The 20223-nt window shown below is 43.4% G+C and overlaps 1 protein-coding gene across 1 annotated transcript in view; it reads left to right on the forward strand.

Moving 5' to 3' along the window:
- Positions 1-19577, forward strand: part of JOSD1 (Josephin domain containing 1) — a 48305-nt gene extending 28728 nt beyond the window's left edge. The window contains exon 5 of the mRNA XM_044301284.1: positions 18118-19577. Within this exon, the coding sequence (XP_044157219.1) occupies positions 18118-18217 (100 nt within the window). The 3' untranslated portion in view covers positions 18218-19577. The remainder of the gene's footprint in view (positions 1-18117) is intronic.
- The last annotated feature ends 646 nt before the right edge of the window (positions 19578-20223 follow it).

A 20223-nucleotide genomic window follows, 5' to 3' on the forward strand; every position in this document is an offset into this window, starting at 1 on the left:
AGTGTTAGTGGCACAACCCCTTTAATTGTTCCAGTATTGTTGAACCACATTCAAACTATTGTACCGAAGACATCTGGAATCGTGGGAAAATTAAAGACTATGGACACCTTTTTAGGGGCATTTTTTAAATTATTGCATTGTTTTTATTTTGGGCTAAAAAGCACTTTTCTAATTGTTCTTTATTACAATTGTTCTACTATCTGTCCTTTTGTAGCCTTCGGTTTTTTTGGTTCTGTTTTTTTGCTGATTCTGCAGATTCTGTTCTCTCTACTTCTCATCGACTGCTCGATTTGTAGCCCTTAGGCCTCTTTCACACGGACGTTGCGGGAACACGTGCGAGTGCAAAACATTGTAATGCGTTTTGCACTCGCGTGAGAAATCATGCATGTTTCGTACCCAAACCCGAACTTCTTCACAGAAGTCCGGGCTTGGGATCGGTGTTCTGTAGATTGTATTATTTTCCCTTATAAAATAATAGCATTCTGAATACAGAATGCATGGTAAAATAGCGCTGGAGGGGTTAAAAAAATATAAAAATTTTTTTTTTAACTCTCCTTAGTCCACTTGATCGCGAAGCCGGCATCTCCTTCTGTCTTCATCCTAGCTGTGTGGAGGAACAGGACCTGTGGTGACGTCACTCCGGTCATCACATGGGCCATCACATGGGCCATCACATGATCTTTTACCATGGTGATGTATCATGTGATGACCGGAGTGACATCACCACAGGTCCTGTTCCTCCACACAGCTAGGATGAAGACAGAAGGAGATGTCGGGTTCGCGATCAAGTGGACTAAGGTGAGTTAAATTATTATTATTATTATTTTTTAACCCCTTTTTGGCGGTGCGGAGGCACGGCCAGAAAACACCACAGAAGCACGCTGTAGAGTTTACGTGGGGTTACAATCTGTGCTTCCGCACCGTATATCAGGGTTTGCGGACCCATTCAAGTGAATGGGCCCACATCCGGCCTCTGCCAATCCACATCCTTCCAGGACAGGTATTCCCTTCTATCTGAGGTGATCACAGGTGAGGCCTGCTGTAATCAGGCTGGCATAAAGCACCTCCCAGTATGTCAGTCTGGGGAAAGAGTGTGATCCTGTAACAGAGGCCTGCAAAGCTCTGTGTGGTCTCAGCTAGCAGGGCTGAGGGGCCAAGAGGCTGTGTAGCTGTCACGGCTGTAAGTGAGCAACAAGAGCCTACACAGTGAATAGCAACTGACCAGACCCAAACTAAGGAGGATAAAGGGTGACCCCTGTTAGACCCTAAAAGCTCTCCCTGAAGTGCTAATAACATGTCCGGATCCAGATGGTGGATCGAGACATGCCTGCGTACCTAAGGCTGATGACCACTGAAACCCTACAATAGTGGAAGGGGCACGGCCACCGGTGCCCTGCTCAGTATATAGACGGAACCGGGGTCGCCTCGGATCCAGTCAGCAAAGAAACAGAAACACACAATGTCTGAACACTTAACTGAAGGAGCTGCAGCTGCAGTGAAAACAGATCCAAAGTCAGCAGACAATATTCGAAGTACTTGCTTCAGCAGAACACAGATCCAGTGAAAAGATATCACACAGGTGAAGATACTCAAGCGAGAGATACAGCTCAAATGAAAAGTATAATCCGCACCTCTACAAAGGAGGAGGGGTGATTTAAAGGCAGCGAAATCAAACACAGGAGGGACAGCTGGGAGGAAGGAAACAGAAAGTAAAGACCTCATCACAGGGGCGGAGAAACAGGGCAGAGGGAACTCCTCCAAGCTTTAGTAGTGACATCATCACAGGGGTGGAGAAACAGAGCTGTGAGAACATCTCAAAGCTCTGGTAGTGACAGTAGCAGAATCTCTTCCGGGGGTGGAACTGTGCATGGTGTAGTTACAGCCTGGGGGCTGCTATACTGTTTGGCGGTCCTGATGTCATAAATTTGGAATAATTAGCAAATTTCAATTTCTCGACTTTTATAATAGATTGTAATAACACCAAAAATATTTATTACTTTACATTTCCCATATGTCCACTTCATGTTTGGATTATTTTGTGAATGCCATTTTATTTTTTGGAGACGTTAGAAGGCTTAGAAGTTTAGAAGCAAATCTTGAAATTTTTTGGAAAATGTCCAAAACCACCTTTTTAAGGACCAGTTGAGGTCTGAAGTAACTTTGGGAGACATGCATATTAGAAACCACCAAAAAAGACCCCTTCTTAGAAACTACACCCCTCAAGGTATTCAAAACTGATTTTACTAACTTTGTTTACTCTTTAGGTGTTCCACAAGAATTAATGGAAAATGGAAATGAAATTTCATAATTTCACTTTTTTGGCAGATTTTCCATTCTAATCAGTTTTTATCCACTAACAGAGCAAGGGTTAACAGCCAAACAAAACTCAATATTTATTGCCCTGATTCTGTAGTTTACAGAAATACCCCATATGTGTTTGTAAACTGCTGTACGGGCACACGACATTGCGCAGAAGGAAAGGAACGGGATATGGTTTTTGGAAGGCAGATTTCACTGGCATAGTTTTAAGCTGCCATGTCGCATTTGAAGCCCCCCTGATGCACCCCTAGAGTAGAAACTCCAAAAAAAGACCCCATTTTGTAAACTACGGAATAAGGTGGCAGTTTTGTTGGTACTATTTTAGGGTACATATGATTTTTGGTTGCTCTATATTACACTTGTGAGGCAAGGAAGCAAATAGCTGTTGGCACAGTTCATTTGTCATTTACAATGTTTATCTGACAGGTTACATCATGTGGTATTTTTTTTTTTTTTTTTTTTAAACACAATTTTATTGTTTCTTATAATGTTGACATAATCACAGTTGATATACGTTTTCACAAAGGTGTTCACAATATCAAAGATGGCTGTGTCTGTACATTGATATGCAAGAGTGTGAAATAAGTCAAAAAAGTAAAGTGCAGTTAAACATAAAATACATAACAAAAACAAATTTGCACATGTCCGCATTCCCTTATTGCGACATTCCTCTCCTATCCCTTATACTGTCCATAAGTCAGATGTTAACGTTGCCACCTCCCAGGCTGCCTAGTGTGCCCTTAAGCTGTTCTCTCAGATACATGAAGTCAATCGATATGGACGGATTAGGTCTTGTAACTCATCTCCATTAAGCACTCGTGTAATGATGTTCCTCCATTTTTTTCATAAGCCCACCTATTAATTTTTCCTTCTTATATTGAGCTACCAAAAAATCCATCCTTAGCGCATCCCTTCACCTGGTCCAAGATCTCTTTTCATTTCGGAGTGTTTGGCTGAAGCCAGTGTCGTAAAAGACAGCGTTTGGCTGCCAAGATACTAACGTGTGTGGCTTGTGACAAGCTACCATTGTCAGGTTTATAGTGAAGCAGGATTGCCTCGTGTGGTAGAGGTGAATCCTTCTTCATGACTCTACTGTGCCACTGAATGAAGGTCTCCCAAAACTCCCCAACTTTTGGGCAGGTCCACAAGCCGTGGTATAAATCTGCATTAGGTTCATCACAATTCGGGCATCTGCTTATGTGATCACTGCGTGTGAGATTTTGTGAGCCATAGAAACCATATATGGCTTTATGCATTACCTTGTATTGGGTCTCCCTCCATACCTCATTTGGCACTGCTTGTCTCACAGCCATCCACCCCCTAAGCATTCCCTCCTGTATATTAGGGACTCCAAGCGACCTCTCCCAGGCCCTTCCTATTTTACTAGATGAGGCCTTTAGCGTGTTATCTCTCAGCAGGCTAGTGATTTCTGAAAGTGACAGGCCAACATCTCGTGCGTTGCACATATTGTCAAATTTGTTTGAGGGAAATTCCCTGGGGAGATCACGGACCCGGCGATTAAGGAAACGGGTTACTTGATGATATGCCAAGTGGCTGGAGGCGAGACCAAGCGGAGAACAGAGCTCTGAAAATCTAAAATATCTGTTTTGTTCCACATGTCCCCAGTCATATTAATCCCTTTAGACTTCCAAACTGCGAATTGCGGATTGTTCATCCCAGGGGTAAATTCTGAATGATGCTAAAGTGGCATATGTTTTGACAGAGAGAAAGGGAGGCCATATTCCTTACGAATCGCTTTCCATGAGGCAATAGTGTCCTTTAACAAGACACTATTCTTTAACTGAGTGGGTAAATGGGCGAATTTGGTATGTAGTAAAGCTGTTAGCAACCATGGGCGCGCCAATTGTGTTTCTATGGTTAAGTTGGAGTAATGATTGGAATTGGACACCTAGTCAATGCAGTGTCGAAAAAGGCTCGCTAGATTATATTTACGCAGATCCGGAAAGTTCAGGCCACCCTCATCTCTCGGGAGTTGAAGTTTACGGAGTGCTATTCTTGATTTTGGTATTTCATTGCTGCTGCCAGTTTAACTTTTTTTTTGTTATTAATCGAAATTTCCCGAAATTTTTGCCAAAAAAATGATATTTTTTACTTTCAGTTGTAATTTTTATTTTATTTTTTAAACTACATTTCTATATAAATTTTTCTCTAAATTTATTGTTCTACATGTCTTGGATTTAAAAAAAAATGCAATAAGTGTATATTTATTGGTTTGGGTAAACGTTATAGCGTTTACAAACTATGGTACAAAAACGTAAATTTCCGCATTTTGAAGCAGCTCTGACTTTCTGAGCACCTGTCATGTTTCCTGAGGTTCTACAATGCCAGGACAGTAGAAAACCCCCACAAATGACCCCATTTCGGAAAGTAGACACCCTAAGGTATTCACTGATGGGCATAGTGAGTTTATTTTTTGTCACAAGTTAGTTGGAAATGTTGTTTGTTTTATTTTTATTTATTTTTTTTATTACAAAGTCTCATATTCCACTAACTTGTGACAAAAAATGAAAACTTACATGAACTCACTATGCCTATCACGAAATACCTTGGGGTGTCTTCTTTCCAAAATGGGGTCACTTGTGGGGTACCGTAGTTATACTGCCCTGGCATTTTAGGGGCCCTAATGCGTGAGAAGTAGTTTGAAATTCAAATGTGTAAAAAAAAAAAAAAAAAAAATGTCCTGTGAAATCCTAAACGTGCTCTTTTGGAATTTGGGCCCCTTTGCCCACCTAGGCTGCAAAAAAGTGTCACACATGTGGTATCGACGTACTCAGTAGAAGTTGGGGAATGTGTTTTGGGGTGTCTTTTTACATATACCCATGCTGGGTGAGAGAAATATCTCTTTCAAACTACTTCTCACGCATTAGGGCCCCTAAAATGTCAGGGCAGTATAAATACCCCACAAGTGACCCCCATTTTGGAAAGAAGACACCCCAAGGTATTCCGTGAGGGGCATGGCGAGTTCATCGAATTTTATTTTTGGCACAAGTTAGCGGAAATTGATGACAAACTACCTTGTGACAAAGTTCAATCTTTCATGGACTCAATATGCCCCTCAGCGAATACCTTGGGGTGTCTTCTTTACGAAATGGGGGCACATGTGGGGTATTTATACTGCCCTGGCATTTTAGGGGCCCTAAAGCATGAGAAGAAGTCTACTATACAGTAATACAAATGTCTAAAAAAATTTACGCATTTGGATTCCGTGAGGGGTATGGTGAGTTCATGTGAGATTTTATTTTTTGTCACAAGTTAGTGGAAAATGAGACTTGCCATGCCCCTCAAAAGTGATCTTTTTATAGCGCCGCGGCGATTTTACGGTGTTTTTGCAGTGATCAGAAAAATAAATATTTCTATCACTGCGGTGGGGCGGACTGAACGCAAGTGTTTTTTTTGTAGAGCCTATAGAACATGTCCTATTCTTTTCCGAAGAAAACAAGAAAACAAGAAAAGGCATTTTCTATATAGTTCTGGCAATGTGCGGATCCGCAAAATGCGGAAAGCACATTGCCGGTGTCCGTGTTTTGCGGATCCGCAAAACACATACGGACCTCTGAATGGAGCCTTACAGGGAGATGATCAATGACAGGAGGGGTGATTACCCCCCTGTAAGGCTCCATTCAGAGGTCCGTATGTGTTTTGTGGATCTGCAAAACACGGACACCGCAGATCCACAAAACACATACAGACATCTGAATGGAGCCTTCCAGGGGGGTAATAAATGACAGGGGGGTGATCGGGGAGTCTATATGGGGTGATCAGGGGGTTAATAAGGGGTTAATAAGTGACGGGGGGGGGGGGTGTAGTGTAGTGGAGTTTGGTGCTACTTTACAGAGCTGCCGGTGTCCTCTGGTGGTCGATCCAAGCAAAAGGGACCACCAGAGGACCAGGTAGCAGTTATATTAGACGCTGTTATCAAAACGGCATCTAATATACCTTTTTAGGGGTTAAAAAAATCGCATCTACAGCCTGCCAGCGAACGATCTCCGCTGGCAGGCTGTAGATCAGCTAGTTTACCTGCAGTTCCTGTGAACGCGCGCGCCTGTGTGCGCGCTTCACAGGAAATCTCGCGTCTCGCGAGATAACGCCCCGGCGAGTCCAGGAGGAATAACAGGGCCGCCGCAAAGACGCGGTCCTGTACTGGTTAACAGATGACTACGACCCATTAAGGACAGCGGCAAGTTAATCCAATTGTCAATCTCTCTCTTTTAGAAGCTTTTTGATCAGCGGTGGATAGTTTAGGTTATATATTGACTCAGGGGTTTGTCCTATATTAATTCCTAGATATTTTATGCTTGTGAAGGAGACCTTTAACTGGAATGTTCTGTGTCAGCATTGAGGTATAGTGTTGCTTATTTTTAGTAGTAGTTCGCTCTTGTCCATGTTAATCTTAAATCCCGACCATTTACCAAAGGTTTGTAAGTGTTGTAGGAGAGGCTTTAGGTCCCTATGTGGGCTTTCAAGGAAGATTTAAAGGTCATCCGCGAATAATGCATGTTTTATTTCCGCTGCACCTACTCTTATCCCCTCTACATTTGACGTGGACGTTAAAAAGCGCGACAGAGGTTCTAAGGTTAGGTTAAATAATAAGGGTGACAAGGGGCAGCCTTGCCTGGTCCCTTTAAACAGCTCAAAGTGATGAGACAAGAAGCCAGGTGTGCTAATTTTTGCAGTTGGTTTATCATATAGCACAGAAATAAAATGTCTGAATTGTCCCTGTAGTCCCAATTTGTCAAGCACTTTTTCCAGCCATCCCCAGCTCATTGTCGAAAGCTTTTTCAGCATCGATGCTAATGAGAGCTGGAGCTGGGTGGAGGTTTGGTCTCATTTTGACGTCTAACACTGCAGATCTGCCTTTTATGAATCCTACTTGTGGGTTGGCTATTCATTTGGGCATGATGGTCCCTAATCTATCTGTCATTATATTTTTTTATATCAATTTGACATCAACATCTATTAAAGATATAGGCCGGTACGACGATGCTTGATGAGGGTCTTTATCTTTCTTAGGTAACACTTTTATGTATGCCACTTTTGACTCCTGGGGAAGGGGGGTGCCTGCTAGGTATTGGTTATAGAGTGGAGTAAGGAGTGTTGACACTCTGTCTCCCAGTATTTTATAGAACTCCCCCGTATATCCGTCTGGGCCAGGGGCCTTTCCCAGTGACAAGCCAGCTATGGCCGCTTGAACTTCAAAATTGGCTATCGTTGCGTCAAGTCTATTTAGATCATCTATGGGTATCTGTGGGATGCCCATGTTTTCGGGGCAGGTCTCGTCCGACCCATTTTGAGACCTGTCTCTCGCGTAAAGGGAGGCATACAGCTATCGGATCATGCTGTATTATACCCATAGCATCTCGCAGGGCTAGAGTGGGGGACCCTGGTTTGAAGCCTCTCGCTAGGTTCCCTAGAAGTTTACCTGCTTTGTTGCCATGTTTATAAAAATGCGCATCCGACCTTGAACGAAACATTTGCTCCTTTTTTTTTGTGCCCATTGTTAATAATTTTGTTTAGCTGTCTTCCACGCCATTTCGGAGATTATTGTGGGATTATCTTTGAAGGCCTTGTATGTTAGTCTCAGTGTTGTGCTAAATTTGTCAAGCTGCTCTTGAGTCTTCCTTTTTAGGCCCGCTTTATATGAGATCAGATTGCCCCTTATCGTTGCCTTCCCTGCACTCCACGTTAATTGGACATTATCTGGCATGTTATTTAGGTTTATATATTCGTCCCACCACCCTCTCAGCAAGTCACAAAACTCGTCGTTCTCATTCAAGTTCGAGGAGAATTGCCATAAGTAATCCGACCCGCGGGGGGCCATGTCACGCAACGTTAATGCTATTGGTGAATGATCCGATATGAAAAAGTCCTCAATGTCAATATCTAGGCATCTATTGAAGAGGGAGCGAGTAATCAACAAGTAGTCAATGCGAGACCAGGATTTATGGGGCTGGGAATAAAAAGTAAATTCCCGTTCCTCTGGATTACACATTCTCCATATATCGATCAATTGAGTTGCTGCCATAAAGTCACCGAGGACACTGGTGGAACGTTTTGTGGTTGTGGAACGTGAATGTTTATCATCTGATTTGCGGTCTTCTGCCTCATCTATAACCGTATTCATGTCTCCCCCAACTACTTTGTCCTGTATTGTGTCTGCCAATATGGCAGTTGTCGCTGTCTGGAAGAGGCGATCATTTGCATCATTCGGGCCATAAAGATTGTATATACTCAGTTGTTTCCCTTGGTGTTGAAGTATCAGGTGTACCATTCTTCCCTCATCTTTAGAGCAAGAGACTAAGGAATAGGGTATGTTTTTTTTCTTCATCAGGATTAACACTCCCGCTTTACTACCTAATGATGGGGAGCCATGCACCTCTCCTACCCAAAACTTCCTCATTCTGGGGAAATCCTTCTCCTCCAAGTGTTTCTCCTAGAGGAGCGATAGATCTGCATGCAACCTAGCTAGGTGATGTAATATCATTGACCGTTTCTGGGGAGATCTGAGCCCCTTGATGTTCCATGATATTACTCGTACCATTAAGGAGATCTTAATGCGGCTTTATATGGATCAGACCTATATATAATAGCCTGTACGGTTAGAGATCGACGGGATAAGTCACCAATGAGGATTAACCCTGTAGCAGTGTTTTGTCGGACATGTGCTTCAACTTCAAATCTCCAGCCAATGAATATGGCTGAACATAAGGCCAACAGTGGAAACTTAAGTCTGAATTCCGTGCTTCACTTCTTCCCAACATAACATCAGGTCGTGTAGGCATTGACGAGATATTTTAGATAAGTCCCAAAGCTATCGCAATGTAATGCCCCCACATATAATAATCAGAGCTATAACAGGCTACAATATACGATAAAAGGAAAGGAAAAGGGAAAAGAGAAAGGTGGAACTCGTGCCCGGACATTGCATGTTATAGACCCGGCTTGTTTTCAGTGGGTTATGGTCTGGTGTATTCCGTCACCCGCCAGCAAAGCATTTTTTAAAAATGGCAAACCAGTTACTTGCCCTCCTGGTGATGTGGAGCGATCAAGTGTCCTTTTGTGAATGCGAGAGTCCTCTTTGTCCCCTGTATTGGTCTCTTTTCTCGAGCCCATCTGCTGGCAGTATTGGAGACGATGAACGTTTCCTGTCTCAGGCAGGTATTATGCTGTGTTCTCCATCCGCTGATGTTTGAGAGGCCTCCACTTCTGCTGGGTCTGTGAAGGTCCCATCCGGGCAGAATATTTTCAGCGTGGCTGGGTACATCAGGAATAATTTTACATTTTGATTATGCAACGATGTACATAACGGGGCGAAAGCCTTCCGGTGTCTGGTCACCTCCGCTGAAAAGTCACTGAACAAGAGAAGTTTCTGGTGATGTACTAAGGCTGTAGATTTGATTTTATAGTGTCGCATTATGTCTGGGTCTTGGCTGCATCCGCTTCCCTCATTCGTGCGGGGTTGATCTGTTTCATCGGGCCTACCCTGTGAGCACGCTCGACCTTGCAGGCTTGGGGGAGACCCAGTGCTTTCGAAATCTCCCGTTCACATATCATGTGCAACTCTTTGGCCGGTATGCTTTCGGACAGGCCCACGATTCGCATATTGCTTCGTCTTGAGCGATTTTCCAAATCGTCTACTTTGTCCCAGAGCCGTTTGTTTTCGGCTATAAGATCCTTTTAGTTGCCCATGGGCATTGGAAATGTCAATTTCCATGGTTTGCATTTTGTTATCGCATATGTCCATGCGTTCAGATATTCGCGCCACTTCCCCTTGCAGGGCAATGAAGGAGGCCGACACCATGGTTGTCAGACACCTGCAGGTCTGGCAAGATGCGATTTGCTACCTCCAGTGCCAGCCTAACATAATCTATGTGCGGAGGGGTCTCGCCAGTTGCGGAGCCAGGAGAATCTGGAGTGGTCTGTGAGTACGTTTTCCTCCGGTGGCGCGCTCTCTCCCTCCGCCATCTTTGAATTCTGTGCGTCCGCTTTTCTACTTTTCATCTGGGCTTTAGCCTTTGATCTGCTCCCCATAGTGCTGACAAAACGATCCATAGGACCTTGTAGGATGTTCGCGGGTATAATCGCCCAGCTAGTAGTCGATTCAGCGGGGATTTGCCGTGGATACAGGTGAGGGTAGCCGGAGCTCAGCTCACTTGCGGCTTGTCATGTCGGCGCCGGAACCAGAAGCCGTGGTATTTTTATAGAGCAGGTTGTTACGGACGCGACAATACCAAATATGACAACTTTTTTGGGTTGTTTGTTTCAGTTTTATATAATTGTAATTGTGTAATTAGATTTGTGTCTCCATATTCTGAAAGCCATCGTTTTTTATTTTTTGGGCGACTGTCTTATGTAGGGGCTCATTTTTTTTCGGTATGAGATGACTGGTACTATTTTAGGGTGCATATGACTTTTTGATCGCTTGCTATTGCACTTTTTGTGATGTAAAGTGCCCAAAAATTTTTTTTTGCAGTTTTTATTTTACTTTTTTATGGTGTTAACCTGAGGGGTTAGGTCATTTGATATTTTTATAGAGCAGGTTGTTAAAAAATAAATAAATAAATATATATATATATATATATATATATATATATATATATATATATATATATATATATATTAGAGAAAATTGGACTGCACTCCAGACGGTTCCTTTAGTAAAACAAGTGAAGTTTTATTCACACATGTGATAGCAAAGAAGCGACGTTTCGGCTCAGCATGAGCCTTTTGAAAAAGTGAAATGTCGCTTCTTTGCTGCTATCACATGTGTGAATAAAACTTCACTTGTTTTACTAAAGGAACCGTCTGGAGTGCAGTCCAATTTTCTCTACTATTTTGAAGTGGGTAAGATCCAGTTACCGTACTTGGACTTTGCACCCACCTGCAATTGCTCACAAGGTGGTGCTGCCAGTAACATTTTTTTCTGTGTGTGTGTATGTGTGTGTGTGTGTATATATATGTATATGTATATGTGTGTGTGTATGTATATATATATATATATATATATATATATATATATATATATATATATATATATATATACACACAATAAACAAAAAAGAAAATAATGTTTTAGTGTATCCATAGTCTGAGAGCCATATTCATTTATTTATTTATTTATTTATTTATTTATTTTTTGGGGGGGGGGCCGATTGTCTTAGGTAGGGTATCATTTTTGAGGGATGAGATGACTGTTTGATCGGCACTATTTTGGGGTGCGTATGACTCTTTGACCACTTGCTATTACACTTTATGATGTAAGGTGACAAAAAATGGCTTTTTCTACACCGTTTTAATTTTTTACGGTGTTCACCTTAGGGGTTAGGTCATGTGGTATTTTTATAGAGCAGGTTGTTACGGACGCAGCGATACCTAATATGTCTACTTTTTAAATGTATTTATTTTTACATTTAACAAAATATAAGCATTTTTGAAACCGAAAAAAATAATCATGTTTTAGTGTCTCCACAGGCTGAGAGCCATAGTTTATTTTTTATTTTTTGGGGCGATTGTCTTAGGTAAAAGGGCTAATTTTTTTTCTGGATGAGGTATGATTAGATCGGTACTGTTTTGGGGGTCATACGACTTTTTGATCGCTTGGTGTTGCACTGATGTAAGGTGACAAAACATTTTTTTTTTTTAGCACAGACATATATATATATATATATATATATATATATATATTACAGTCTTCACCTGAGGGGTTAGATCATATATTTTTATAGAGCCGGTTGATACAAACGCATCTATACCTAATATGTCTACTTTTTCTTTTTTTCCCAATTTAAAAAAATATATACTTTATTTTGGTAAAAGGGCACTATTTTTATTTCTTTGTAAAACCTTCTTTTAGGGTCTGATCCCTGTTTCAATACAGCACAATACATCTGTATTGTGCTGTATTGAACTGTCAGTGTCTTACACTGTACAGCCTCTTTCACACGGGCGTCATATTTTTGTCCGGATAAGAGGTGTGTCATGCGTTTTGCACACACGTGAGAAAAATCGCGCATGTTTGGGATCGGTGTTCTGTAGATTGTATAATTTTTCCTTATAACATGGTTATAAGGGAAACTAATTGCATTCTGAATGCATAGTAAAATGGCGCTGGAGACCCGATCATTATTATTTTCCCTTATAACATGGTTATAAGGGAAAATAATAGCATTCTGAATACAGAATGCTAAGTAAAATAGCGCTGGAGGGGTTAAAGAAAATAGAAAATAATTTAACGCACCTTTAATCCACTTGCTCGCGTAGCCGGCATCTCTCCTGTCTTTCTTTGCTGATTATAGTCAAAGGACCTGTGGTGACGTCACTCCGGTCATCACATGGTCCGTCACATGATCTTTTACCATGGTGATGGATCATGTGATGACCGGAGTGACGTCACCACAGGTCCTTTGACTACAATCAGCAAAGAAAGAGACAGGAGAGATGCCGGCTATGCGAGCAAGTGGATTAAGGTGAGTTAAATTATTTTCTATTTTTTTTTAACCCCTCCAGCGCTATTTTTACTTAGCATTCTGTATTCAGACTGCTATTATTTCCCCTTATAACCATGTTATAAGGGAAAATAATAATGATCGGGTCTCCATCCCGATCGTCTCCTAGCAACCGTGCGTGAAAATCGCACAGCATCCACACTTGCTTGCGGATGCTTGTGATTTTCACGCAACCCCATTCACTTCTATGGGGCCTGCGTTGCGTGGATTATCGCACCGCAACACACAATATAGAGCTTGTTGCGATTTTCACGCAACGCATAAGTGATGCGTGAAAATCACCGCTCGTGTGCACAGCCCCATAGAAATGAATGGGTCCAGATTCGGTGCGGGTGCAATGCGTTCACATCATGCATTGCACCCGCGCGAAATACTCGCCCGTGTGAAAGGGGCCTAACAGTTGCCTAGGTGACCCAGCCCTGGGGCTAGATCTCCTGGGCTTCCGTAGCTGGCAGTCCCAATGCCTGTTCAAGGCATTGGGGCTGCCATAGCAACCCTCTGTTCCCCGTCATCGCAGCACAGGGACCCGATGGGGATGTACAAGCTGCCGCAAACTCCCTGTATGCTTCGGTCAGCGTGACCGCGGCATACAGGGGGTTAATCCGCTGGCATCAGTGTTTTTCACCGATGCTGGCAGATACAGCAGGGGCCCGGCTGTCAGTATCAGCCGGGCCCCTTTCTGCTGATCGCTGCGGCAGCAGTTGTGGGGCAGCGCTTTAACCCTAGGACGAGAATGCTCGTCCTAGTGCGTCAAGTACCTGCAACTTAGGACGAGCATTCTAGTCCAAGGTCCTGAACGTGTAAATCCTGGTGTCCTGAAGAGGTATGTGGTTGGGACCCCCTGAAAGCAAGGCGATACTTTTACACCCTTTTAAACAATAATAAAAAATAAAAAAAATTAAGTTTTCTCCTAATGAAACTAAAAAGAAAAAAAAATCTCTAAAAACATAACTAAAAAAGTTACAAAAATTATTTTGGTAGCCTAGCGAATAAAAATAAAATGAGAGCCGTTAAAGCACTACACGAACTGAATTGCAATGGAAGTGGCTGGTCATTAAGGGGTTAAAACACTAATAATAATCGAAGAAACAAGAATCATTGCTTAGTTATTACAGGATTTTTACTATTGATGACCTATCCTCAGGATAGGCCATCGTTAATTGAAAGGTGGAGATAATCCCTTCTCCCCCACCCCTCCATCAGCTGCTGTGGAGTAGCTCCGGTGCCAAACCTACACAGTTCTGTCCATTGTGTATTGACTGGAGCTGGTTCCTGCATGGTTACCTCTTAAGAAAAAAGAAATTATGTCATCAAACATTCCCTCAGTGGCTCAATTTCACACTCTGAGTCATGACTTCTGGTATCACTGATAAAATTGGAACATTTTGCCTACTAACTGTCCCATGATTTCTACATTTCAAGCTTCTCTGGTACTGTTTTGACGTGGCTGGTTGATACGGGAACAGAAAATGAAATCTGAAGGTTTTTTGTTTGTTTTTTTTGTGGTGAAACTTGTATACTGTGAAACACATAACCGTATGAAAAATGCATTTTGGGTTCATGTAATGGTTTTATACTATTTAGAAAAAAAACATTTTTGTTTTTAGTCTTTGCACTTCGACCCTGTGTTTGGGAGTGCCGCGGCCTCTTCCTAGGCCATGTGACCACCTGGACATCAGTCACATGGCCTAGGAGCAGCTCAGCCCCATTGAAGTGAATAGGGCTGGGCTGCAATTCCAAGGACATCTGCTATACAATGTACGGCACTGTGCTTCGGAGAGATGCCGGGAACCAGAGCTCCGGTGAGCAAGGCAGCTTCCCGTAACAGCTAATTGGCGGGGTGCTGGGACTTGGCCCCCCGCCGATCTGAGGATAGGTCATCGTCATATATACTGGATAACACCTTTAAAGGATATGGACACCTTTGTTGAAAAAAATATTTACACCTATACATGCAAACTATGGTATCCGTTCAGTGCAGATCCGTCTGCATAACAGCTTTTTCAGATCTGAGCTTTCACCTGAGGGATTAATTGTGCGGATCTCAGCCCCCTGATCGGGTGCTGCCAGGCAGCAGGGGCCAGATGCCCTTCCCTCCCCAGTATTAAAAGCATTGTTGTCCAGTCCGCCCCCCCCCCCCCCTCGTCCCTCCCCAGTATTAAAAGCATTGGTGGTCAGTGCGGCCCCCCCTCCCTCCCAAGTATTAAAAGCATTGGTGGCAGTGGCCACAGCCTAACAACCCTGCTCCCCCCCCCCCCCATCATTGGTGGCAGCGGAGCGGCATTTCCGATCGGAGTTGCAGTTTAATCGCTGGGGCTCCGGCTTTGATCGGTTACCATGGCAGCCAGGACGCTACTGCAGTCCTGGCTGCCATGGTTACTTACCTTATACTTAGCTGCGCTGTCTGTGGCCGGCTGGCGCCCCTTCTACCGGTAAGTGACAGGTCTGTGCGGTGCGCCGCACAGACCTGTCACTTACCAGTAGGAGGAGCGCCGGCGGCCACAGACAGCGCAGGTAAGTATAAGCTAGGTAACCATGGAAGCCAGGACTGCAGTAGCATCCTGGCTGCCATGGTAACCGATCGAAGACACAGCGATTAAACTGTGACTCCTATCGGAAATGCTGCTCCGCTGCCACCAATGATTGGGGGGGGGGGGGGGGTGTTGTTAGCCTGTGGCCACTGCCACCAATGCTTTTAATACTGGGGAGGGAGGGGGGGCCACACTTCTACTTCTATGTGTACATAGCATTGTGTGTAGTCACACTGTACAAATCTGTGTGGGAATAGTGACTGCTCACTTTTCAGACTGCACACAATACTGTATTCAGAACAAAGTGCATGGTAGTGAGAGCTGTCAGTAAGGAGATCTATATCAGGCTTAGGCCCCTTGCAGATGAGCGTTTGTCACGGCTGCGAGTCCGCAGAGGATCTCCTAGCCTGACCTCCCAGCACTGACTGGTCACATAGCATTATATTGATTTTATGATGCTATGTAACCCTTACTGTTCTGGAATGTATTGGATAGCACTGGCAGCATTATGTCGGTGTTATCCAATGCATTCCAGAACTGTAAGGGTTACATAGCATTATATTGATTTTATAATGCTATCGTTCCCCGTTAGTGCTGGGAGGTCAGGCCGAGAGCTACACTGCTGCGGACTCGCAGCATGATAAACGCTCGTCTGCAAGGGGCCTTATAACACCATGGTTCTGACTGTAGATTGTTGCATTAATGTTATCAGCAGACATTTCTATTGTGTCTACAAATATTGCACTTTCTACAGAATGGAAAGTGAGAACTAGATCTGCTGATTACAGGCAGTCTGTATGGAAGTGGCTGCTAGCTGTGCAGCTATTAACTATTTAACAGGATGTGGGGGCGGGGCAGCAGAGCTTGTGCTGGTGCATGTGAAATCCACAGGAACACCCACAATGCTGAGGAATCATGAGAAACAGTGAAGTGAATCTCGTATCAGTGGCGGATCCGGGGGGGGGGGGGGCAACGGGGCGGCAGGCAGCGGTGGCGGCTGGGCACAGGGAGATGAGCGCTTCCATTGTGGAAGCGCTCATCTCCAGTCATCTGTATCGCCGTCCTCAGGAGACACACACCGCCTGAGACACACAGCGTGGGACACAGGCCAGAAGAGGCCTGCATCGCATCACTGACATGGAGGTAAGTATGTGTTTTTTTTTATTTTATTTTATTATATACAATACCTGGCGGGGGGCTGTTATTACTGGCAAAGGGGGGGGGGCTGTTATTACTGGCAAAGGGGGGGGGGCTGTTATTACTGGCAAAGGGGGGGGCTGTTATTACTGGCAAAGGGGGGGGGGCTGTTATTACTGGCAAAGGGGGGGGCTGTTATTACTGGCAAAGGGGGGGGGGCTGTTATTACTGGCAAAGGGGGGGGGCTGTTATTACTGGCAAGGGGGGGGGGGGCTGTTATTACTGGCAAGGGGGGGGGGGCTGTTATTACTGGCAAAGGGGGGGGGCTGTTATTACTGGCAAAGGGGGGGCTGTTAATACTGGCACATGATTGGGGCACTATAGGGGCATCTACTGAGGCCACAAAGAAGAGGTATTTTATATGGGCTCTCTGTACAGTACAATTTTATACTGGGACACATTATGGTGGGTACTATGGGGAAGGGGGAGAGGAGTACTATGGGGTCATCTACGGGGGGCACTAAGAAGGGGTATTTTATACTTGCAAATTATGGGGGACACTGAGGGCATCTACTGGAGCATTTTATACTGGTACATTATGGGGGGCACTAGGAGGAAGGAGGGTGTGGAGCACTATGGGGTCATTTACTATGGGCACTATATAGGGGTATTTTATACTGGCACATTATGGGGACATTAGCTCAACTGGGGGCATTACAAGGGGGTATTTTTTGAAATCTTTCTCATTAGGATAAAACACAACATCAGCTCCGCCGAGCCCCCGGCCAAAGTGTGGAAGTGGTGTCCGAGATCCCCAAGGGCCAAGCCAAGTAACTGTAAGTTTTCATGTGAAATATGTTTGTTATACACATATAGCCTACACTGTGGAGTCTGTTCTATAAGCACCATTGTTTTGTGGCGGCGGACAGAAAATAATCTGAAAGTGCCCCTCCCGAGACCAGGCTCTGGATCCGCCATTGTCTCGTATCGGAGCATTTCTGAATGCATGTGAAGCAAAGCTGATACCAGTAAACTAACAAGTGCAATTTTATTATGTGCTACATTACGGTGAGATATGGGGTTATTGATTTTTAGTGCACAAAGGTGTCCATAGCCTTTAAGCTTATTTAGTGAAGTGCTGTGAAGAAATGTACTGCAACTTTAATGGGGTAGTCTGAAATGTTGATATTGATGGCCTGTCCCCTGGATAGGATCAATATATGATCTACGGGGGTCCGACTCCCCGCATCCCTGCCGATCACCTGTTTAAAGAGACCTCTGACCGCCATGGCAAGCACATTGTATAGAGGCTGTGTTGGTACTGCAGCTCAAAGCCATTTTATTGAATGGAACTGAGTTGCAACTAGGCCAAGTGACGCCGAATGTGACGTCACTGGTCTAGAAAGATGCTACTGTGGTCTCTTCAAACAGCTGATCGGCGGAGGAGCCAAGACTACTGCTGATCAGTTATTGATGACCTATTCTGAGTATTGGTCATCAATGTCAACATCTCGGACAACCCTGTTAATTTTTATCTATTTCTTTAAATAAACAAGCTTTCACCTTTTTACTAAAATGTAACTAACGATTCTCTCTCTTTTTTGTAGAAAATTTTTACATCAGCAACTAAGGGGCAAAAACTGTGAGCTGCTGTTGGTGGTGCCAGAAGAGGTTGAAGTTCATCAGAGTTGGCGGACTGATCTGTAAAAAAAAAGACCTACTTTTTTTTCCTTCTAATTGTTAATATTATTATCAATATTTTGATCTCGCATTCACTACAGTTTTCTTACCTGTTGTTGACAATCTCTGTTAAGGGTGGAGTTTTTGGTCTCCTTCAAGTAAAAGATTCAGATGAGCCTATGGGCATTTTCCTTTTGTATGTGACGGTGTACTGCCCAGGAGTAACCTAGAGGCTCCATTCACTTGTCTATACAGGCGCCAGAAGAGGCTGTTTCATCTCAGTATTTTCTAAAGCAAGAAAGTGCAATGAATACAACATGCCCATAGTAAAAGATAAGAACGTGTGATGACAAAGAATAAGCCCATTACAGTACAATCTTTATTATATTTTTTCAACGTTATGGATTTATGCTGTACATTTTACAAGGCAACGGTGTGCTCTCAATTGTTAACAGGCCTAGCAGAAAACATGATATATTTTTGAATCTATGAAACTTCTACAACCCTATAAAGAAGCTGAGCCATCCTACTGTATGCACGCCATCTAAATGCCTAAGTTGTTCTTGACTATTAGGTGCTCTTTTTTTTAAAGAAAAATGAAAATGCAGACATGACTTGGTGTGTACACAGACCCATATATGCAGACATTATCCATGTCAGGACAGAATTATTGCTTCAATCAGGAGTTTACATGTGCCGCCAAAATACGCCAGATACTTAAACATGTTTTATAAAAATCCTAATAAAATGGTATACAGTAACGGAAGACAAAAGTAAGCTTTTTGTTTTTTACAGGTACCCATCTAATAACTGCTCCATGACAGCGGCTTGTGCATTGAAGCCAGCATTAGTGTCCTGTATACGAGGGGGAGATGTGGAACATATGGGGGTCCTCCGTTCTGTCTGTGTACAGTTGTTGCATCAAGAGACACTTGTTGCTTTTGCTTGCACCATGACTAGCCAGTCCGCATCACTTGTGATTTGGTATGCTGCCTTTTTATAAGACCTACTTAATTGACATATCTGTGTATTATATCATATGTAGGAAATTTTGCCTAAGTGTTACATATCCAAGCTTTGGAGCTCAGAGTGGCTGGATTTTGTCCATAAAATGAGATTTTGACCAAAGCGAGTTCTGTTACAAGAAAGCAATGCTCATCTTTGAAACCAGTATTCTGTGGGTAAGGGTTGGCAGAGTTTAAGGGGTGTATATATGTTTTTGCTACTTTAAAAAAAAAAATTGGTCCAATGGCTTTAAGATATAGAAAATGAAGTACTGTATTTTTCGCTTTATAAGACGCACCCCAGATTTTAGAGGAGGAAAATACGAAGAAAATATTTTTCATCAGACCTCATATGAGACCCCCATAAATATCAGGACATTACATCAGACCCCCATAAATATCAGGACATTACATCAGACCCCCATAAATATCAGGACATTACATCAGACCCCCATAAATATCAGGACATTACATCAGACCCCCATAAATATCAGGACATTACATCAGACCCCCATAAATATCAGGACATTACATCAGACCCCCATAAATATCAGGACATTACATCAGACCCCCATAAATATCAGGACATTACATCAGACCCCCATAAATATCAGGACATTACATCAGACCCCCATAAATATCAGGACATCACATAAGACTCCCATCATCCCTCAGATCATCCCTTTATTTCTGACCCCTCATCACTCCTGCGCCGCGGCTCCTCTTCATCTCCGGCAGAAGTTGCGCTCCCCTGTCTTTTCCGGCCCGTGCTGCTCTGTCACCTGAGGTCAGGACAGTGTAGCGTCAGTCGCAGCAAAGAAGTCTAGCGCTTGCAGCGCTTCTTCCCTGCTCCCGGCACCTAACGCGTACTAGTGAGCGCTTCCATAATGGAAGCGCTCACTAGTATTCGCTTTATAAGACGTACAACCATTTTGCATCTTATAAAGCGAAAAATATGGTACCTTTGCAACTTGTCTTAATCTTCTCGTGATTTGTGTATATAGTGCATATGCATAACGTGTCTTGGTC

This window comes from Bufo gargarizans, chromosome 7 (assembly GCF_014858855.1).
Source record: "Bufo gargarizans isolate SCDJY-AF-19 chromosome 7, ASM1485885v1, whole genome shotgun sequence".
Lineage (NCBI taxonomy): Eukaryota > Metazoa > Chordata > Amphibia > Anura > Bufonidae > Bufo > Bufo gargarizans.